This window comes from Pristiophorus japonicus, chromosome 15, assembly GCF_044704955.1.
Source record: "Pristiophorus japonicus isolate sPriJap1 chromosome 15, sPriJap1.hap1, whole genome shotgun sequence".
In the NCBI taxonomy this organism is placed as follows: Eukaryota; Metazoa; Chordata; class Chondrichthyes; family Pristiophoridae; genus Pristiophorus; species Pristiophorus japonicus.
The window spans coordinates 16,379,683-16,403,427 of record NC_091991.1 but is presented as its reverse complement, the minus strand read 5'-3'; the positions used below and the strand labels follow the sequence as shown (position 1 = coordinate 16,403,427).

Genomic DNA, 23,745 nt, shown 5'->3' with positions numbered 1-23,745 from the left:
TAGAGGAATGGACCTCCTGCTCAACAGTTATAAAGCGATTTGAACATCTCTTTCAGCCAGGTGTGGGCACTTTCAAAGGGGTCAAAGTCAAAATCTACATCACACAGGATGCTAGACTGGCCCATCACAAGGCCAGAGCTGTACCCTATGTGATGAGGGAAAAGATTGAGCACGAACTAGACAGGCTTCTGCAGGAAGGCATTATATCACCTGTGGAATTTAGCGACTGGGCAAGTCCCATCTTCCCAGTCATGAAGCCTGATGGATCCGTATGAATCTGTGGGGACTACAAATCTACCATAAACAGAGTCTCCCGACAGGACCAGTACCCGCTGCCCAGAGCGGAGGACTTATTTGCCACATTGGCTGGAGGTAAACTTTTCTCAAAATTAGATCTCACATCTGCGTATATGACGCAAGAATTGACCGAGGAATCCAAGCTACTCACCACCGTCAACACACATCGAGGCCTTTTCATGTACAATCGATGCCCATTCGGCATCAGGTCGGCAGCTGCTATATTCCAGCGCAACATGGAGAGTCTGCTCAAGTCCACCCCGGGGATGGTTGTATTTCAAGACGACATACTTATCATGGCCAGGGACACCGACTCCCATCTCCGTAATTTGGAGGAAGTACGAAAGCGGTTGTATCGGGTAGGCCTACGAGTCAAGAAATCCAAGTGCCTGTTTCTCGCACCCGAGGTTGAATTTTTGGGCAGAAGGATTGCTGCTGATGGAATCTGCCCAACAGAGTCCAAAACAGAAGCAATTCGCCTGGCACCCAGGCCCCAGAATGTCTCAGAACTGCGCGCCTTTCTCGGGCTACTCAATTACTTTGGGAACTTTATGCAGAACTTAAGCATGCTGCTGGAGCCTCTCCACGTGCTACTCAGGAAGGGGTGCGATTGGTTTTGGGGGGATGCCCAGGAATGCGCCTTCAATAAGGCACGCAACCTTCTGTGTTCCAACAGTGTTTTGACTTTCTTTGACCCAGGTAAAAAGCTCGTTCTCACATGCGATGCGTCAGCGTGTGGGGTCGGGTGCGTTTTGCAACATGTCAATAGTGCGGGCAAATTACAACTCAGTGGGCCCAAGTTTCCACATAATTTGCGCCTGATTTTTAGGAGCAACTGGTGGAGAACGGACTATTTTAGAAATCGCAATTCTCCACATTTTTTTTTCTGCAGTTCTAGTCAGGTAGAACAGTTCTAGTTTAGAACAGAATTTTTTCTTCAAAAGGGGGCGTGTCCGGCCACTGACGCCTGATTTGAAAGTTTCCACAGTGAAAATGTACTCCAAACTAAAGTAGAATGGAGCCAGTGAAGATTTTTGTAGAATGAAAAAACCTGTTCTACACATTAAAAATCAGGCGCAGGTTACAAATTAGGCGTCCAGAATGAGGTGGGGGGGAGGGGGGGGAAGGGAACTCATTAAATTCTACAATAAATCCTTATTTATACTTCTACAAATATTATACAAATAAATCCAACCTGAATAAACATTTATAAGCCACGAAAAGATTAAATAAACCATCTTCTTACCTGTGTGAAAGTGCTTCAGCCAGGGAGAATTCTGCAGCCGTTCGTGCCGCTGAGCGGGAGGGGGACAGAGAGAGAGAGCGGGTGGGGAGGGGGGGAGAGAGAAAGGGGAGGGAGAGAGAGAGAGGGGAGGGAGAGAGGGAGAGGGAGGAAGGGAGTGAGAGAGAGAGAGAGGGGGGGGCGTCAGGTCGGGGAACAGGAGCGTGGGTCGGGTCAGTGGGGGGGGGGAGCGGGTGTCGGGTCTCGGGGCGGGAGGGGGGGGGAGCGGGTGTCGGGTGGGTCTGGTCGGCGGGGGGGGGGGAGCGGGTCTCGGGTCTCGGGGCGGGAGGGGGGGGGGAGCGGGTGTCGGGTCGGGTCTGGTCGGCGGTGGGGGGGGGGGGGGGGAGCGTGTGTCGGGTCTGGTCAGGCGGGGAGCAGGAGCTGGCCGTGGGAGGAGCCCCAGTGAGGCCATTGGGCCAGGGCTAGGGGCTGCGTGCTTCGGGCCCCTCCCACACAGTTCGGCGCCTGGAGCTACTGCACTTGCGTGCCGACTGTAGCGCGCATGTGCAGAGGTCCCGGCTGGCTCCGCCCCCCCACAGCTCGTGCTGACTGCGCCAAGGGCCAGAGGACCTGTAAGTAGGTGCAGACTACCGAGGATTTGTTTAGGCGCCGTTTTAGGCGCGAAAAACGGGCGCCCAGCTCGGAGGGGCGCCCGTTTTTTTTCTTGTGGAAACTTGGGCCCATAGCTTCTGCCTCCAGGTCACTTTTGTGGGCGGAGCGCGGGAATGGAATGGTAGAGAAGGAGGCGCTCGCCTGCATGTACGGTGTCAAAAAGATGCACCAATACCTTTGCGGGGCCAAGTTCGCGTTAGAAACCGACCACAAGCCCCTCATGTCCCTCCTATCCGAGAGGAAGGCAATAAACACCAACGCCTCGGCGCGAATTCAACGGTGGGCACTCATGCTGGCGTCCTACGACTATACCAGACACAAACCAGGCACAGACAACTGTGCCGACGCACTTAGCAGGCTACCCCTGGCGACCACGGAAGGGTCTGACGAACAGGACTGTGAGATAGTCATGGCAATCAATGCCTTTGAGTCCACAGGTTCGCCAATGACGGCTCGCCAAATCAGAGCCTGGACGGCCAGCGACCCCACGTTATCCTTAGTAAAAAGATGTGTCCTAACCGGTGACTGGGCAGAGGCTCGCGATGCCTGCCCCGAGGAATTAAAACCCTTTCACAGGCGCATGCATAAGCTATCACTACAAGCAGACTGCCTGATGTGGGGCAGCCGAGTAGTCATGCCTCTGCGAGGCAGAGAGGCATTTGTCCGGGAGCTCCACCGCGAGCACCCGGGGATTGTTCTCATGAAGGCCATAGCCAGATCCCACGTGTGGTGGCCTGGTGTTGACGCGGACTTGGAGCTCTGCGTCCGAAGGTGCACCATTTGTGCCCAACTCAGCAATGCCTCCAGGGAGGCTCCACTGAGCTCCTGGCCCTGGCCTACCAAACCGTGGTCACAGGTGCACCTAGACTATGCATACCCATTCATGGGCAAAATGTTCCTCGTAGTTGTAGATGCATTTTCAAAGTGGATCGAATGCACCATTTTAAACTCGAGCACAATCTCCACCACTGTGGAGAGCCTCGCAACCATGTTTGCAATGCACGGAATCCCTGACATATTGGTCAGTGACAATGGTCCGTGCTTCACCAGTGCAGAATTCCAAGACTTTATAATTGACCACGGCATAAATCACGTCAAGACGGTACCGTTTAAGCCGGCCTCCAACGGCCAGGCGGAGAGAGCAGTGCAAATCATTAAATAAGGCATGCTTAAAATCCAAGGTCCCAAGCTGCAGGGTCGCCTGTCGCGACTGCTGCTGGCATACAGATCTCGTCCGCACTCACTGACTGGGATCCCCCCCCCCCGTGCAACTGTTGATGAAAAGGACTTTAAAAACAAGGCTCTCATTAATCCTCCCAGACATGCACGAAATCATTGAGGCAAAGCGCCGTAAGCTGACTGAGTACCATGACAGAAATTCGAGGGGGAGATGGAATGAGATAGGGGTCAAAGTGTTTGTACTAAACTATTGCAGGGGTCCCAAATGGCTTGCAGGGACAGTGACGGGCAAGGAAGGAAACAGGCTACTGGTAGTACAAATGGACAATGGCAAAACCTGCCGGAGGCATGTAGACCAAGTCAAAAGCAGATTTACCAACAACACTGCGGAACCAGAGGCAGACTACAATGTGGAACTCGCACCACACCTGGTGGACAGACAGAGGGAACAACCTGAGGAAAGGGCAATCCCAACAGACAGCCCAGGCGAGTCAGCAGCAATCACACCAATTGAAACAGACAGCCCAGGCGAGATACCAGCAAACACACCCAAAGAAAAACAGACACCAAGGCAAACAACTGAACCACAACTCAGATGCTCCACGCGAGAGCATAGACCACCTGAGAGACTGAACCTATAAAGACAATAAGACCTTGGGGGAGGGTGATGTCATGTATCTTACATTATTATATATAATTGTATCCTAACATGCTATACATGACTGTAATAAGATATGACCTGTAACCACCAGCATACCTTACCACCAGGGGTACACTTGCAAGAGACAGGTATATAAGGACAGGTCTCAGGCAAGTTCAGCATTCCAGAGCTGTGAAATAAAGGTGCAGGTCCAGAGTGACCTTGACTCCACGACATGTCTCGTGTGAATCTGTACTGAGGGGACAGGACTTTACACAACTAATTTCGTTTTTATTTAGTTCAACTGTGATTATTTCGTTACCATTATAATGATCGTATCTTTCAGAATTTGTTTTGCACAAATTAGGAGACTTTTTGAATTTATCCTTTTGGGCTGTAACAACTCAGTATAAGCATATTTTAAGTTTAAATCCAGAGATTGGGTAACTCCACCTTTTATATGAAAGGAATTTTGTATAAATTGGAGCCAGACAACTATTCTAATTGCAATGTCTCCATTTTGCATAGGTGCATTAATGGCAGCACTTTGTTACATGCAGCTGCTTACTTTGGGAAAACAGATGCCATCAAAGTAAGAATTATTATTTATCATTACTAATATATGAATTAAGAGTGTTTTTCACTTTTATAATTTTAATGTGTAGATTTTCTGTTTCATGTGATTTATGTCAGGGGGCTTATTTGACCAATTAAAAAAATATTGATAAATTTTGAAAGGTTCCATTATTGGGTATACTGGTTTGTTGTGTATTGGTCTGTTGCAGAGAAATTTTGTTTATAATATTCCAGTTTCCAATCACAAGATCAAGGGTAGTTTTCTTTTCATTGCATTAGCAGACCTACCATAATATTGCAAATAATATGTTGGACGATGCAGTGTATTGGAAGGGCCGGAGTGTTATACCATGATAACCCTCAATGTATTATGTTGAGATTCATCTGTGTCTTTAAGGCCATAATATCTGACTGTTGTTATGTAACTAAAGTCCCTAATTCATTCAGAGTGCAATTGTTTGCTGAAGAAAATTGTGTGATTCAGGCTACAGGTTAGATCCACCCAGTGTTAACTGGTTTTCTTTCATCTTCTTATGAAGATTGTTATGTATCTGTAACAAGCTTGTGATTGTCTGGAACAGGATGCACATTAGATTTTTGTGTGGACAAGTAGATATGCTGCAGAGCCAACAGAAGAACATTTAAAACATGTTTTCCTATATTTTGTTAAATTCTTGATATTTATTGCTATCCTCTCCTTTGCTGAAGATGCTGACACTTTTGGAGTATGGCTCAATTGGCACTAGAATCACTCTGGCACCATGCCCAAGATTCACAAATGAAACTTATCTATGGTCGGCAACAGGCAATTCAAGCCTGTGGAGCATCACAGCCATCCCTGATCCAGTCCTCATGCAGCATCCGCAGATACACACTTTCCAACATATGTCACTGGATAGCAATTAGGAGCAGAAAATCTGGCTAATTGCTTTTCCTTTCTGAGTGCAGATGCACTGAGATCAATTAGAGCATTCCTGCCTCGAATGAAATCCGCTGACTAAGCACAAACAAAGTACCTTTTACCTTTTGCTCTTTATGGTTCAGTAATACATCAGGTGGTGCTTTTACCCAGTAGGCTGTTGAGAGAACAATTTAAAATGTATGAGAACAGTCATGTGTAATCTTTTATGGAATTAGTTATGATAGTTTTCATGTTTTGGGCACATTGTAGCTACAAATGCCTAGCCCTGAACTATTTTTGGCTTAATTCTTATTAATCATATTGTACAGCAGAAGCCCCTTAATGGTGAGCAAATGCTTTCTTTATCCACTTCTAAGAGTGCATGGGGAATGAATTAATGCCCAAGGAAACATTCCTATGAAAAAAGAGCCTTTTGCTTGGATTGTACCATAGTACCATAATTCATGTTAGAATGTAAGAAAATGCAGAGCAGCATCCTATGAGCTGGTTCTTCAATCTCAGCGGGATTCTGTCCTTTGGAAGTTGAAACTCTGATGTTGGCAAATTACAATAAAACAATCGAATGATTCAACCATTGATTGGGATGTGGATGGAATTTGTATGAATGTATATGTCTACAGATATTGTATGAATATCTGACTTCATACCATGGAACATCTGAGGCAGATTTTATTTTTAAAGAATAGAAATAACTTGTATTTTATATAGTGCCCTCCATGCCCTCAGTAAATTCCCAAAGCACACCACAGCCAATTAATTCCTTTGACCTGAAACATTAACTCTTTTTCTCTCGACCTCAAAGCCTCCCCATCAAAACATCTCCACTGACACCTAGGAGTCTCTGGCCAAAGACTGCCCTAAGTGGACAAAGTGCATCCGGGAGGGCGCTGAGCACCTCGAGTCTCATTGCCGAGAGCATGCAGAAATCAAGTGCAGGCAGCGGAAAGAGCGTGCGGCAAACCAGTCCCACCTACCCTTTCCCTCAACAACTATCTGTCCCACCTGTGACAGGGTCTGTGGTTCTCATATTGGACTGTTCAGCCTCATTTTAAGAGTGGAAGCAAGCCTTCCTCGATTCCGAGGGACGATGATTCTCTCGACAGACGCTGCCTGACCTGTTGAGATTGGTGGGTGAGAGTCACAGTTCTGCTTTTAATTTAAATTTTGCTTTTGCCTTTGAAGTGTAGTCCCTGTTTTCTAGACAAATATGGCAGTCAATTTGTACATAGCAAGTTCCCACAGACAACAGTAAGAAAAATTGCTGCTTAATCTGTTAATGGTGGTGGTGTTTGAGGGATAAATATCTGTCATAGAATCTCTGTTCTTCTTCATCTGGTAAACTGGGATCCTTTACATCCATCTGAACATGTATCTGGGGCTCAGTTTAATGTCTCATCTCAAAGACAGTATTTCTAACAATGCAGCATTCTCAGTACTGCACTGACGTATGAGCTGAGGTTATGTGCTGCACTGGGACTTGAACCCATGACCTCTGACTCAGGCAAGAATGCTACCACTGAGCTAAGGCTGATGAGGGAGGGAGGGAGGGAGTGTGTTCACAGCTGCAGCAGGTTGGTGGGGAGTTGCCCGAGGCCCGGAAAAATCCCTGGAGAGATCGACAGGGACGGACGGAGCATGTCCCAGCTCCTTAAAACCACCTTTACAAATTTGTAACCTGTGCTAAACTCTGTTGGGGATCCCAGTTAGAATCTTTGCTGCATTGGTGGGCGAGGGTCACAGTTCAAACCCTTGCTGCATTGGTGGGTGAGGGTCACAGTTCAAACCCTTGCTGCATTGGTGGGTGAGGGTCACAGTTCAAACCCTTGCTGCATTGGTGGGTGAGGGTCACAGTTCAAATCTCTGCTGTGTCATTTATGCTGTTGCAGGCATTACATTCCTTGAGGATTAATTCCCTCCCCATCACAATAATATTTCTGCAGTCGATTCCAAGCTAGTGCCTTTAAATCTTTGGTTTATGGAAAGCAGATAGAACTTTACCCTATGAGTGACCTCAGAATATCATTCTAAATGTCTGAGCAACTCAGACAAGATAAACACCCTACTTCTATCTTGCATCATCCCTTAAAGGAGATGTGTAGGACCTTTAGCGTCAGAGAGTGAGAGACCCAAGGTCCCTCTCTGATGGCAGTTGTTATTATAATGAATAATATGTAAGGATGAAAGCAACTGAAGTTTGGCTCGATGCAAGTTTTTGAACCAAATTGCTGCAAAATAAATTTCTTTCCAAACATAATCTGTTCAATGCCGAGTTCCTGCGCGTCTGTAACTAACAATAACCAATCTTTCTATTCCGCCCCCCCCCCCCCCACCAAGCTGGCCCAGTCATTGCCCCTAACTCAGTCTCTCCATCCCTGCTACTGTCCTGGTAAACCCACACCACTTTCTCCACACCCACAGTATCTCCGACCTACATTCCAGAGCCTGCGATTGCACGCAATATTCCTGATGTGGGTTCATAGAATCACAGAAAATTACAACACAGAAGGAGGCCATTTAGCCCATCGTGTCCATGCTGCTTGTACCCAGTCTAACCCCACCTTCCAGCACTAGGTCCGTAGCTCTAAGTGCATATCCAAGTAATTTTTAAATGTAGTGAGGGTTCCTATCTCTACCACCCTTTCAGGCAGTGAGTTCCAGACCCCCACCACCCTCTGGGCGAAGCAATGTTTCCTCATCTCCCCTCTAATCCTTCTACAAATTACTTTAAATCTATGCCCCCTGGTTATTGACCCATCTGCTAAAGGAAACAGGTCCTTCCTATCCATTCTATCCAGGACCCTCATAATTTTATACACCTCAATTAAATCTCCCCTCAGCCTCCTCTGTTCCAAGGAAAATGCCAGCCTATCCAATCTTTCCTCATAGCTAAAATTCTCCAGTCCAGGCAACGTCCTCGTAAATCTTCTCTGTACTCTCTCAAGTGCAATTACATCTTTCCTGTAATGTGTTGATCAGAACTGTATACAGTACTCTAGCTGTGGCCTAACTAGTGTTAGTTAGAGGGAATTTACTGTGTGTGTAACCTGGGCTGTACCTGTCCTGGGTCAATTGGAGGGAATTTACTGTGTGTGTAACCCGGGCTGTTCCTGTCCTGGGTCAGTTAGAGGGAATTTACTGTGTGTAATCCGGGCTGTACCTGTCATGGGCCGTCCCGACCTGTGTGAATACACCACCGCAGGTCAGGGCTATAAATAGAGTTGAAGCGCGGGCCCTGGAGCATCATGGGCGAAGGTGCGGTGAATGAGGGTACAGGGCCCAGAAGAGCCAAGGGCCCAGGGGCAGCACAGGCCTGCCCACACTGCAATGTGTGTGTGCACTAGGTCCGTGCAGCAGAGCAGGTCTCCAGTCATCCTGGTTAACCCTTGCCACTGTGGTGGCTGATGTGCATCGGTCACCACACGTTAAAAAAATCCACGCACAGGCATCCTTCACCCCCTCAGTTGGAGTTCAGGACTGGAATATCGGGTCCTTCAGTGAAACATCTGTGAACTCTTGTGGAAGCAAGTCATCCTCGTTCAAGGGACCACCTATGATGATGATGATGATGACGACGACTGCATGAGGCATCAAATTACTAAAGCAAAACACTGCACATGCTGGAAATCTAAAATAAACAGAAAATGCTGTAACTACTCAGCAAGTCAGGCAGCAGCTATGGAGAGAGAAACTGAGTTAATGTTTCAGGTCAATTACCTTTCATGAGAACTGGAAAAAGCTAGAGATGTAGTGGTTTTTAAGCAAGTACAGATGCAGGAAAAGGTGGAGGGAGGGGAGGAAAAGACACAGGGAAGGCCTGTGATAGGCTGGAAGACAGGAGTGATTAAGTGACAATTTAAAAGTAAATTATGCATAGATTAAAACTTTCAGAAATGCATAGATGTTATGTGCAATATAAATTGATACTGGTACCCATATTAAGTTAGAAAGTAATTTCCCAAACAGACTCTTCATCTTCTCAAGGAGCCATTTGTTATACAAATTATTACAAGTTTTTTTAAATTAACAAAAGAACATAAGAATTAGGATCAGGAGTAGGCCATTCGACCCCTCGAGTCTGCTCCACCATTCAATGAGATCATGGCTGATCTTCTACCTCAACTCCACTTTCCTGCACTATCCCCATATCCCTTGATTCCCTTAATATCCAAAAATCTATCGATCTCTGTCTTGAATATACTTAATGACTGAGCCACCACAGCCCGTTGGAGTAGAGAATTCCAAAGATTCACCACCCTCCGAGTGAAGAAGTTTCTCCTCATCTCAGTCCTAAATGGTCGACCCGTTCTCAGAATGTGGGCAAGGCTATACTTTGAGAAGGTGTTGTGGGCATTCTCCAGCATTTGATTTTACAATGGAGTGGTTTGCGAGAATATTAAGAGTGAGCCACATGGTGTGCGGCTGGAGATGAGTCTGGGCTAGACTAAGTAGGGTGGCAAGTTCCCTTCCTGAAGAACATTATTGAAATCAGTGGGTTTTTGCATCCATTTCAAATGGTCCACAAATGACTCAATTTATTGGTTTCATTTGTACAACTTGTTGGGAATGTGAACTCACAGGGAGGCGAAGAGGGAGCAGGAAAAGGTAGGTAAAACCAGGCCAGGGACACGGAGGCCCTGCCAATCTTAATGGCAGAGCCTCACTTAATTAACCTGCTGTTACAGAGGTCTGGCCGCGATTGGGGGAGGGAGGGGTCACTACCTGAAGGAATAAGACTCTAAGCTTTTAATTGTTCACTTTTTGAGCAGCCCTTAACAATTATCACATCATTAAAATGGTATTTATACTGTAAATTACTAGTCTTAACTTTCTGTGGTCGGTTTAATGGGCAATTAATGTGAAAGTGCAAGAACTTCACGGAGATGTTAAGTGCAAGATGCTGTCTTCGCAAAGTTAATGACGGAACACCGCAAATCGGCCAGCAACTTGCGGCGATTCCCAATTCATGGGGTTTCTCTTCCTCGCCACAAGTTGCTGGTCGATTTGCACATTAATAACGGCATGCAGCATTCACATGCCATTATTTTTTCAGCAAAAGCCCAATATCTGTAGAATAGAATTTGCAGTTGAAAGACCCAAAGCACACTGGCTTGATGTATGTTTAGTGACAAAGAACAAGTGTGTATCTATGCTTGGATGCATGTATAGACCTCTGTGCCTGGCAGCTAACTTTTAAGGTTTTGTGAATGCAGCCTCATTTGTCTCATCCAAAAGTACACAAAGTTCCCAGTGGTCCTGTGGATTGCCTAGGCACTGTTAAATACAACTTTACAAGCTTAGCAGAATGAATCTGCTTACTGGAGGTGGTCTTGCAATTCTTGATTTAGTTAAATCACCAACCTGACTGTCAAGACACACCATAAACCCCTTTGCATCCTTTGCAAAAATCAGTCAGTTGTCAGCCTAAATCACAGAATCGCGACATGCATTGGGGCAAAAAATTGTGGCCCTTTGAATTTTATCAGATTTGTTTTTGCTTAATGAAAAGAGCAAGGCAGCCCATCAAACTAGTTAGTGCTAATACAAACAGAAAATGCTGGAAGTACTCAGCAGGTCAGGCAGCATCTGTGAGAGAGGAAATAGTATTAATGTTTCAGGTTGATGACCTTTCACCAGAACTGGGAAAACATTACAGATTAATAGCTTTTAAGCAAGTACAGAGGCAGGGAAAGGGGGGAGGGGAGGAAAGAACAAAAGGGAAGGTATGCAATAGGGTGGAAGGCAGGAGAGATTAAATGACAAAAGGGATAGTGGTGCAAGGCAAAATGGGGTAGTAATCGGACAAGTAAAGTGTCGTGTATTTGCTTCATGGGTACTTTGCTTAAGAATTCACAGCTACACATTTGGGGTAAAGAACTAGCTGGTTTATTAGCAAAGGTTTAACAATCAACCTGAACCCTACCAGTTCATCCACCATGTTTACAACTGCACACCTCATCGTGGAGAAGCTGGACTCAATTAACCGGGGTTTTATTGAGTCTTGTGAACATCATGTGACTGGCTAAGCCACTCAACAGCTCCACAACTATTTTGGTGAAAACTATAAATCAAGTACCCCTTATTAAAGTGGCACTAAAACCAACAAATTAAACTTTTAACATTATAGGATCAAATTAAAATTTGGTTGCCGGAGGTGATGATGCATCCCAGCGCCCACCTCTTGTGGAAGGCCGCGAGCGTACCGGTGGACACCGTGTGCTCCATCTCCAGGGACACCCTGGCTCAAACATAATCACGGAAGAGAGGCAGACAGTCGGGCTAAATGACCTCCTCGACTGCCTGCTGCCTGGACCGGTTAATGGCCACCTTGGCCATGCACAGGAGTACTCCTACGAGGAGGCCTTCCGACCTGCCCGCTCCCCTCCGCTCAGGATGCCCAAAGATCAGGAGCGTGGGACTGAAGTGCAACCATAAATAATGGAACAGGGACTGCAACCTGACACACTGCACATAAACATGGAACACTGACTTCTCCAGACCGCAGAAATTACAGGCGCAACAGTTTCACAAACCTATGAGCATGGTTTATATAAAGAAACAAAAGCTGGGTCTAGAGGAGCTGTAAATAGCAATAGCAGAATTATTACCAGCACCAGTTGTCTGAAAAAGTGGGAGCAGTGGTTATGATCTGAAATTGTTGAACTCGATGTTGTAAAGTATCTGATTGAAAGATGAGGTGCTGTCCCTTAAGCTTCCATTGAGCTTCACTGAAGAGTGTAGGAGGCTGAGGGCAGAGAGGCCAGAGTGGGAGTGGGGCAGAGAATTAAAATGGCAAGCATCTGAAAGCTGAGGGGCACGCTTGTGGGCATGAGCTGGGGAAGAGTCCGTGTGCCACGTTTTTATTGAATGTACAAGGTTGCAGCCCCTCTTCCAATATTTAAAGGGGCTGCTCCTCAAATTCTGGTTGCACTTCAGTCCCACGCTCCTGATCTTGGGGCATCCTGTGCAGAGGGGAGCGGGCAGGTCGGAGAGCCTCCTCATAGGATTACTCCTGGGCATGGCCAAGGTGGCCATTAACCGGTCCAGGCAGCGGGCGGTCGTACAGCCTGACTGCCTGCCTCTCTTCCGCGGTTACACTTGAGCCAGGGTGTCCTTGGAGATGGAGCATGCAGTGTCCACCGGTACTCTCGCAGCCTTCCGTGAGAGGTGGGCGCCGGAGGGACTGGAATGCATCATCACCCCCGGCAACCAAATTTAATTTGATTTAAGGTTACGGTAAAAAGTTAATTTGTTTATTTGTCGGCGTAAAATAGTTGTGGACACTAGCTGCTTAATTCTGCAGTGGACCAACTATTCTATAGCATTTCTCATGAACATAGATCATGAAAGATCAGGGAAAGTGCTTGAAAGAATAAATTCCTTCATAGCGTACTAATGGTTAAAATGATTATAGTTATTAAATGCTAGATTAAAAATGCAATATGTTCACTTTGCTTTTAAGTGAGGCAATTATATGTAATGGTTACAGAGAATAAGACAATTAGGAAGTGTCCCATCTCTACAGTTAATGACTAAATATAGGTAGAAAATGGGTTATTATTTCCACATTTTTATCATCAGTTTTATTCAAAATTTATTATTTTTTGGCTACAAAACAATATTTCCACAGGTGCGACACCACAATTATGGCATTAAAATACTTTTGAAACTACTCTGCTGTTATTGAATATTTAAATACCATTTATTTACTAATTTGTTAAAAATGGAAGCATTTAAATCTCACATTTTTCATTTTGCTGTAGCTATGCTACTGCAAAGCTGAGAAAGTAAATGCAATTGTTAGATGCTGTACCTTGGTGTTTGGAAATAAGATTTCCTGCACATTTATTAAGAATGTGTTCAGGAAGTGAGAAATTAAGGAATGGGAAAAGAAAATGTAACCAATTGAAATGAATTTATTTGACATTTACATGTAGAGTAACAGCAGAGGGCTGGATAAGAATAAAATAATGAAACTCATAAATTTAATGTTGTCATTTTGAACTACTTGGGAAAATTTGAGCAATTAAAAATGGAAAATTGATTTGAGTTTTGGAGATATATACTTAAAGCAAAACCTGCAATGGTTTCTGTTATATATGTATACTTGTATTTACTCTGTACAGCCACCAGAGGGTTCATCCCCTGGAGTCCCAAGGGATCCCATAATTCTTTGGGAGCACAGGTATTTAAGGAGGCTTCACAGGTTGGCGAAGCACTCTGGAGACCTGCAATAAAAGACTAAGGTCACACTGTACTTTGAGCTCACAGTGTTCAGTCTGGCTCTTTCTCCATACACAACAACTGGCGACGAGATACAGATAGCGAACCCAAAGATGCAGAGAACAGTGGGCATCCTGGAGAAATTCTCGGAGGGAGATGATTGGGAAACTTTTGTTTCGACCAATACTTCATGGCCAATGAGCTAGATGGGGAAGAGAGCGCTGCCAAATGAAGGGCGATCCTCCTCACCGTCTGTGGGGCACCAACGTATGGCCTCATGAAGAATCTGCTCTCTCCAGCGAAACCCACAGTGAAATTGTACGACGATTTGTGCACACTGGTCCGAGAGCATTTGAACCCGAAGGAAAGTGTTCTGATGGCGAGGTACCGGTTCTACACCTACAAAAGGTCTGAAGGCCAAGAAGTGACGAGTTATGTCACTGAGCTAAGATGCCTTGTGAATTTGAAGGACATTTGAAGCACATGCTCAGAGACTTTTTCATACTTCGCATTGGCCACGAAACCATACTTCGCAAACTTTTGACTGTAGAGACCCCAACCTTGAGTAAGGCCATAGCGATAGCCCAGGCATTCATTGTCACCAGTGACAATAGTAAGCAAATCTCTCAGCATACAAGTGCTGCTACAAGTACTGTGAACAAAGTTATGTTGTTTCCGAATCGTAACGTACAGGGCAGGTCACAAATACCTGCAGCTACACATCCGTAGATGTCTTAGAGTCCACCATCAAGGGTGATAAATGAAGGCCATGAACACCTTGTTGGCGTGTGGGGGTGATCATCATTTCCATTCATTCCATTCATTCAAAGAGTACGTTTTCAAGGGCTGTGGAACAATAGAATACCTCCAACGAGTGTGCAGGCGAGCTGCAAAGCCTGTTAAACCTGCAAACCACCATGTTGCAGAGGAGGACAGATCCACGGAGGATCACGACGAACCAGAGCCTCAGATTGAGGAGGCAGAGGTACATGGGGTGCACACATTCACCACGAATTGTCCCCCAATAATGCTGAATGTTGAACTAAATGGAGCTGGACACGGGCGCGAGCCAGTCCATCATGGGCAAAAAGACTTTCAAAAGGTTGTGGTACAACAAAGCCTCAAGGCCAGTATTAACTCCAGTTCGCACGAAACTAACTTACACAAAAGAACTGATTCCTGTAATCGGCAGTGCTACCGTAAAGGTCTCCTACGATGGAGCGGTGCACAAGCTACCACTCTATCGCCCGCTGATGACACTTCGTGTGCCCGGGTCTTAAACAAATTTCCTTCGCTGTTTGAACCAGGCATCGGGAAATTCCAAGGAGCAAAAGTGCAGATCCACCTACATGCTGCACATCAGCGACTTCATCCGAAAACACAGCGTCAATTTCGCTGTACGCTGACGACACCCAGCTCTACCTCACCACCACTTCTTTCGACCCTCCACGGTCTCTAACTTGTCAGACTTCTTGTCCGAAATCCAATACTGGATGAGCAGAAATTTCCTCCAACTAGATATTGGGAACACCGAAGCCATTGTCTTTGGTCTCCCCGCCACAAACTCTGTTCCTTAACCACCGACTCCATCCCTCTCCCTGACAACTGTCTGAGGTTGAACCAGACTGTTTGCAACTTCGGTATTATATTTAACCCCAAGATGAGCTTTCGATCATATATCTGCACCATCACTAAGACCACCTATTTCCACCCCGGAACATTGCCCGACTACGTCCCTGCCTTAGCTCATCTGCTGCTGGAACCCTCATCCATGACTTTGTTACCTCTGGACTTGACTATTCCATCGCACTCCTGACTGGCCACCCAAAACTCTGCTGCCCGTGTCCTAATTCGCACCAAGTCCCATTCAACCATCACCCCTGTGCTTGCTGAACTACATTGGCTCCTGTTAAGCAACACCTCGATTTAAAAATTATTATCCTTGTTTTCAAATCCCTTCATGGCTTCGACCCTCCCTATCTCTGTAATCTCCTCTAACTCCACAACCCTCCGAGATATTTGCGCTCCTCTAATTCTGGCCTCTTGACCATCCCTGATCAATAGTTCCACCATTGGTGGCTATGCCTTCAGCTGCCAAGGCCATAAACTCTGCAATTCTCTTCCTAAACCTCTTTCCTCCTTTAAGACGCTCCTTAAAGCCCACCTCTCTGATCTGGTCTAATATCTCCTTATGTGGCTGGGTGTCAAATTTTGTTTTATAAAGCTCCAGTGAAGCACCTTGGGACATTTTACTATGTTAAATGCGCTATGTAAATACAAGTTGTTGTTGTTATAGAAAAGAGTAAAAGTGGGGTTTTACAACAAACAAATCATGACAGAAGACGTAATACCAAAGAAAAGATAACAATTCATTCTAGTGCGACCAGACTATAGGATCTTCTGACAAATTGAATCCCTTCCAACTTGGACTGATCAGGTGGGGTCCTGATGTGTACCTCATCATAGGGTCTCCGAAATTATTACCATTTGCTGCAAATTGCATAATTTTACTGTTCTAAAAGGAGTGCCCACCTAATCAGTCCAAACAGTAGAAGCTATGCTTGAATATACCAGTTCGTCCTCTGCTTCCACCCCATTGGTGCCCCTCCCTCCGGAGGCGCTAATGGGCCTATAAAAAAGGGGTAGTTTCACCCCTTCTCTCTTTCCCACCTCCAATTTCCTCTCTCAGAAGGCCGCAAAAATGTTTGTGTAGATAATCACGCCGATATTCTAGGCAAAAGTCCTGGAGGATCCTTTCGTATAGACATTGATTTTCGAAAGTTAACCCAGAAGCCCCAGAAGCAGGCTGAGGCTCGAGCAGCAATGAGCTCCAGGCTCGGCAATGTGATTCGGTCCCACATCCGGCTTCCTCGTATATCGTACTGCGATTGTGCGACCGGATCGAGCTCGCATGCGCAAAAAGGAACGGGGCCCACCATGCACGTGCGCAGAAAAGCAACTGAAATTCCCAATTTCTCCCAGTTTACCTTTCAGTCACGCTTCTGATTTGATCTCTTTCTTTGAACATTTCAGATTGTGCTGGTCCAACAGTTTATAGTTAAGAACTTGTCACCATCCTCCGCTTGCTTCATGATAACACCAATGGATCCACCACAGACCCAACTCATGTATGAACCAGGGTGAAGCAAGGCTGTGTCATTGCACCAACGCTCTTCTCGATCTTCCTTGTTGCAATGCTACATCTCACCATCAGCAAGCTTCCCGCTGGAGTGGAGATAATCTATAGAACAAACGGGAAACTGTTCAGTCTCCGTCACCTTCGGACCAGATCCAAGGTCGTGCCATCCTCTGTCATCGAATTACAATATGCAGATGATACTTGCGTCTCTGCTCACTCAGAGGACGAACTCCAAACCATCGTCAACACGTTCAACATCGCGTACGAGAGCATGGGTCTTACACTAAACATTCATAAAACAAAGGTGCTCTATCAACCTGCCCTGGCCACACAGCACTGCCCCCCCAATTATCAAAATCCATGATCAGGCCTTGGACAATGTGGACCATCTTCCATACCTCGGGAGCCTACTGTCAAAAAGGGCAGACGTCAATGACGAGGTCCAGTGTGCAAGCGCAATCTTTGGTCGCCTAAGGAATAGAGTATTTGAAGACTTGAACCTTAAAACCGGCACAAAGCAGTAGTGATACCTGCTCTCATATATGCTTCTGAGACATGGACTGTATACAGCAGACACATCAAAGTACTGGAGAAGTACCATCAACGCTGCCTCAGGAAGATCCTACAAATCCATTGTCAGGATAGGCGCACAATGTCAGTATTCTCATGCAGGCCAACATTCTTAGCATTGAAGCATTGACTACGCACGGTCAGCTCCGATGGACGGGCCACATCGTTCATATGCCCGATACGAGACACCCAAAGCAAGAGCTCCACTCGGAGCTCCAACAGGGCAAACGAGCCCCAGGCGGGTAGAGGAAACGCGTCAAGGACACCCCAAGGCCTCCTTGAAGAAGTTGAACATCCCCCACCGACACCTGGGAATCACTGGCACAAGATCGCTCAAAATGGAAGAGAATAATCCGTCAGGGCATCGAACACTTCGAGTCTCTTCACCAGGAGCAAGCGGAGAACAAGCGCATATGGCAGAAGGAGCAAATAACAACCCAAGCACTTCAACAAACCGGCACTTCAACCAATGTACTTTCAAGCAGCGTCTGTCCAAACTGCGACAGAGACTGGAGCTCCCGCATTGGACTTAATCAGTCATCTGAGAACTCATTTTTATTGTGGAAGCAAGTCATCCTCGACTCCGAGGGACTGCCTATGATACTGATGATGATGAGTTAAGAACTGCAAATACTACACAATATTCTGAAATTCCATTTCTAAAAGAGAGAGTAGCGTGAATTGTGCGGCAAAACAATAAGAAAGGGGTTAATGATCTGACCGTTTTCTACATCTTAATTTTAAAAAATAGTATATGAATGAAAACATGAGACTTTTTTAACACTGAAAAATGAATATAGCTTCTAATTATGGATTTCTACTACATAATCATATGCACTTTTAAAATTTTCAGTAAGGTTTGAACTGTCTGTTCAGTTTCTTAAAATGTATGTTGATCAAACAGAAAGAATTGGGCCACTAGCATGTGTTGCGTACGACTGGTAATTATTTGACACCTAAAAATAGAAATAAAATAGAAATCTCTTAGCACAAAATTGCGTTGAATAGAAAACCCTGGTGATGGGGGAACAGGCAAAGATGGTAGGATTGAGGAGTGATTGGAGGAGGTGGGGCTGATTGAGACAAGGATTTTAGTAGAAAAGTGAGAAGAGGTGAAATAGGTGGGGCTAAAAGAATGACAGCAGGAGACAGGAAAGAGGGGAAGGGATGGGAAGAGGGGAGGGAGATGATGAGGTAAAGGGTAGAGTAGGTAGATGGGAAGGGTGGGAATGCATGTAAATGAGGTAAATGCAAGGAGCAGCTGCAACGAATGTGACTGGAGGCTCTCAGTAGGTGTCCTCCACATCACGTTGTACCAGCAAAAGAGAATCAAGAAAAGAAACATTAGAAAGAAAAGCAAAAAAGAAAGATTAAAACAGCAACACCAAGCAAGAGAGACACTGTACCCTCTGATTTAGCCGTGTGCAACACCCTTGGAGATCTGCTCGTATAAAATAATGCTAAGGCCAACATTCCTCTGGGGGCACAGTGATGGTGCAAATGATTGCTTTGATGCATTCTGCATTTCAGGTGCAGGGAGGGAATCTCCACAGGTATTCTGAGGATCCCTAACTTGCATTCTGCTGGTGTACTCTTAGCGTGATTTATCACACATGCTCGGAGTGTGGTGGGAGGGGGAGTTAGGGGCTCAGGATTTACTGGGAAGGAGCAAACATTCACAGGTGCAGCTCCTTAAAGGATACCTGAAATTCCTGTTTGGTGGAAAAGGCTGAATACTGTGTAAAATGAGAGTTTCCAAGAGGATTAGCCCCATTTTCTGAGAAAGCCCTGCAGGTTATGCTGAGGGAGATGATGACAAAACAAATTGCCATTTTTGGTTGTGGGGGTACCCTCCTCAGAAACCTCAGTCAGAGCCACCTGAGTGTCAGCTGTGGCTCAATGGGGGCACTCCCCTCTGAGTCAAGGTTGTCAAAGACTGGAGCACAAAATCTAGGCTGACACTTCAGCACAGTACAGGGAGATTGCTGCACTGTGGGTGGTGCCATCTTTCGGATGAGAATTCGAGGCCCCGTCTGCCCTTCAGGTGGACGTAAAAGATCCCATGGCACTATTTCAAAGAAGATCAGCGTTCTCCCCAGTGTCCTGGCCAATAGTTATTCCTCAGACAACATCACTAAAACAGATTATCTGGTCATTAGATCATTTATGTTTGTTGGACCATGCTGTGTACATTGGCTGCCACTGTTCCTACGTTACAACAGTTACTATACTTTAAAAAAAAAGTACTTAATTGACTTAAAAGGAGCAATATGGTGTCTTGAGGTCTTGAAAGGCGCAAGTTCTTTTCTTTCTTTGAGAGGAAGTGTCAGTGCGGGTGAATGCAGTTCCTGCACTAAAAAAGTTTCTTGAACTTTAAATGGGGAAAAATGAAATTCCAACAAAAAAAAGCAAAACAAACCAAAATTGGGCCAAATAACAGGTCCAGAAAGGTCTTTAACCAGGTCAATTGTTCACTCAGGCTGAACACCTGCAAGAGTGTACTGTGTACTTACTGAGCACAGAAATAATCTTATGGCCCAGAAATTGTGGTGAGGTGCCTCTGATCTGAAGAATTTCTACTGTAATATATATAGCTCCATCTGAGGGATTACTGTGGTAATGCAGCCATTGCCGTATTCACAATAAAGCTTCAGGGACAGGTCACCTGACGACTTCCTGAGTGAACAGCCATCTTTGGAAGTCTGTGTGTTTGTGAGGTCACACAGAAGATATCACATTGACGGTGAAGGATAGGACGAAGCTGAAATTTTGTTGGCGGATGATTCAGCGAACCGACAGAGAAACTTTGAGAGCTTCTTTGTTTTGATTAACGGCTAAAAATCCAAGGTAACTTACAAGTACACTTGACTGAACTGCCAGAGTACAGATGGCCGTACCTATGGGGATATTAGGGCACTTGGGTGAGTTTCAACGCAACCGTGAGACTTTCGGAGCGTATGTGGAGTGGCTAGAAATGTTTCTCACCGCGAATAGTATCATCGAAGTTCCCGATGATGAAAACCGTAACCGGGTGGTGTTGGAAAGTAAACGGGCTATTTTCTTGACTGAAGCAGGCCCCAAGGTGTATGAAACCCTGAAAAATGTGCTTGTTCCTGTCAAGCCAAAGGACATATCACTTAAGCAGATTCTAACTAAGTTAGAGCAGCATTACAGTCCTGAGCCCCTGGAAATTGCTGAAAGTTATCTTTTCAGAATACGAGATCAGTTAACCGACGATAGTATCCGTGAATACATTGTAGCATTAAAAAAGCTATGTATTCACTGTCATTTCGGAAACTTTCAGGACCGAGCAGTGCGTGACCGCTTTGTTTGTGGGTTGAAAAATGAAGCAATCAGAAGAAAGTTATTGACAACTCCGAACTTGACCTTTGATTTAGCTTGTCAGACAGCTATGGCAATGGATATGGCCGACTAATATTCCCGAGAAATTTGTACCATTTCCAGTCATCAGACAACTGAGGTGAATCACCTGCAGGTTAAAAGTAAAAGGCAGTTGGGCCCCAAGGCCTCAGGAACTGGCCAAGGTAACAGAGCATTGAAGTCATGCTATTGGTGCATGGGACAACACATTGCTAAAGTTGTCCATATGTGAGGCAGAGTGTTTCCTCTCCATGAAAACTGGGCATCTTGCAAAGGCATGCTGACTGAAGAGTAAACCAACTTTCAAGTCTATAAGTAGAAATCCTCAGAGAGTACATAGCATGGAAGAAAAGCAACAGGATGAAGAGATACATATCATGAGGAGCACGAGGGTACGAGAGTGATTCAAAAAATATCTTCCAAGTAGATGTTGCAAGAACCAAGATACCCATGGAAATTGACATTGGTGCATCCGCGAGCGTAGCACCGCAATCGCTATATCTTGACAAATTGCGTGATTTCCTATTGGAGAAATCCAAGATAGAGCTGCGAGGCTACTCAAGAGAGAACATTCCTGTGGTAGGTCATATCACCATACCAGTGAAATACAAGGATCAATTTCAGAGCTTGCCTCTCTTAGTAGTGGCAGGAGACAAGCTTGCCTTACTAGAAAGAAATTGGTTGGGACTACTGAAGCTGGATTGGAGTGAGATTTTTCGTGTTGAAACGAGATTTGCATTGAAGGATTATATCATCAAGAAGTAGCCGAAGGTGTTCTGTGAAACAGGCAGTCCGATCCAAGGCTTCAAGGCGAGTGTCAGGTTACAGAAGGACGCTAGACCAGTTTACTGGAAGCCACATCCTGTACTATGCACACTCAAGGAGAAAGTTGAGCAAGAACTCAAAAGACTAGAGACTGAGAACATTGGGCTCAATTTTCCCCAAAGCATTTTTTTGGCGTACTTGAAGAGTTATGCCCGATTTTTGGGGGCCTAAGTACGCAAAAAAAAAAATTCTAAATTTCCCCATTGGATTTCTTCATTTTGGCGTGGCCTAACCTGTCCTTTAGTTTTGGGGATGGAGCCTTGATCTGCGCCAAAAAGATCGGGCTGCCATGGTAACCAGGGACACAATGTGAGCTGAGGCTGCAAAGTGAAGCATACAGCCACCTCCCAACACATTAAAAGAATTGAAAAAGACATAGCAGCAACTTACCTGCAACCCCGCCCGAAGGGCTTGCCGGTCCGGTCTCTCTCTCTCTCTCTCGCTCTCACATTTTGTGTGTGTGAACCGGGGACCGAGAATGGAACCGGACCAGGAGAATGGGAACCGGCAAACCCCTCAGGCGAGGTTGGAAGTAAGTTGCTGCTATGTATTTTTCAATTCTTTTAGTCCGAACATCTGCTGCGCCGATTTCCATACCTGCGCCAATTTCCTTAACTCTCCGGAAGGTTTATCTGGAGAAGCCACATACGCTGGCCTAAGCAGAACTGGAGTAACTTTCAGCTGGCCAAACTTCCCTAAATGGCCAGAATTGCATAGGTGGCTGTTTTTTTTGGCTGAAAAAAAAACTGACCTAAAAAAATCGTAACTAACTGAGTTACACTGGGGCAAATTGATTGGGGAAACTGTGGTTTTTCAACTTGGGCCAAAAAGAGCAGCCTGCTCAAAAAAAAACGGTGCAAATCACTGCGGTGTGAGGATTATAAAGTAACCGTAAACCAGGTTCGAGAGGGTAATCTCCCCAATACAATGCCAAATGTAGAAGATTTGTTCACAATACTGACAGGTGGTCAGATCTTCTCAAAGTTAGATCTCACAAATGCCTACTTACAACTTGAACTCGATGAGGAGTCCAAGTCATGCTTGACTGTAAATACTCATCTAGGCCTATATCAATTTAATAGGCTACCATTTGGAGTATCTTCCGCCCCCAGCATATTCCAAGGGGTGATGAACCAAATTTTGCAAGGCATTGAAGGAGTAGTATGTTATTTAGATGACATACTCATTTCAGCAACAAACAGGAAAATTCATAATAACATTTTGAATGAAGTCCTCAAACGTCTCGAGAAGCACAGAATAGGAGTGACTGCTCACAAGTGTGAGTTATTTCAAAACTTAGTGGAGTACTTAGGGCACAGAGTAGACAAAGATGTTTACATTCAACCAAGGGAAAGCTGGATGCAATTAGAAATGCACCCACTCCCAAAAATGTCACTGAACTTCGATCATTTTTCGGTCTTTTGAACTATTATGGGAAGTTCCTACCAAATTTGGCTACAGTTTTACATCCACTGAAGGAAATGTTGAAAAAGCAGGTCCATTGGAAGTGGTCAGAAGAATGTGATGCAGCATTCAAGGAGTGTCAAAGCAGTTGGTAGAGAGCATCACGTTAGTTTACTATGATATATCTAAGGAGATCAAGCTAGCATGTGATGCCTCTCTATATGGAGTTGGGGCTAGTGATCTCTCATATATTACATAATGGGGAGGAGAGACCAATTGCTTTTGCTTCTCACATTCTCACTGCCTGTAAGCGTAATTATGCGCAAATTGAAAGGGAAGCTTTACCATTAATTTTGGGGTCAAGAAGTTCCACAAATACTTGTATGGTCATAAGTTTGCCATTGTTATGGACCAGTGGATTTCCAGAAGGCATTCAATAAGGTGCCACATAAGGGGTGACTGCACAAGATAAAAGCTCACGGGGTTGGGCCCAATATATTATTATGGATAGAGGATTGGCTAACTAACAGAAAACAGAGAGTCGGGATAAATGGGTCATTTTACGATTGGCAAACAGTAACTAATGGGTTGCCGCAGGGATCGGTGCTGGGTCCTCAACTATTTACAATCTATATTAATGACTTGGATGAGAGACCGAGTGTAATGTCGCCAAGTTTGCTGATGATACAAAGATAGGT

General features: G+C 45.3%; 1 protein-coding gene across 1 annotated transcript in view; it reads left to right on the top strand.

Annotated features, from left to right (window-relative positions):
• The window catches only part of LOC139281359 (uncharacterized), a 191,755-nt gene that overhangs the window by 132,079 nt on the left and 35,931 nt on the right, over positions 1-23,745 (top strand). Inside the window, exon 19 of the mRNA XM_070901513.1 lies at positions 4,539-4,602. Coding sequence (XP_070757614.1) covers positions 4,539-4,602 — 64 coding nt within the window. The remainder of the gene's footprint in view (positions 1-4,538; positions 4,603-23,745) is intronic.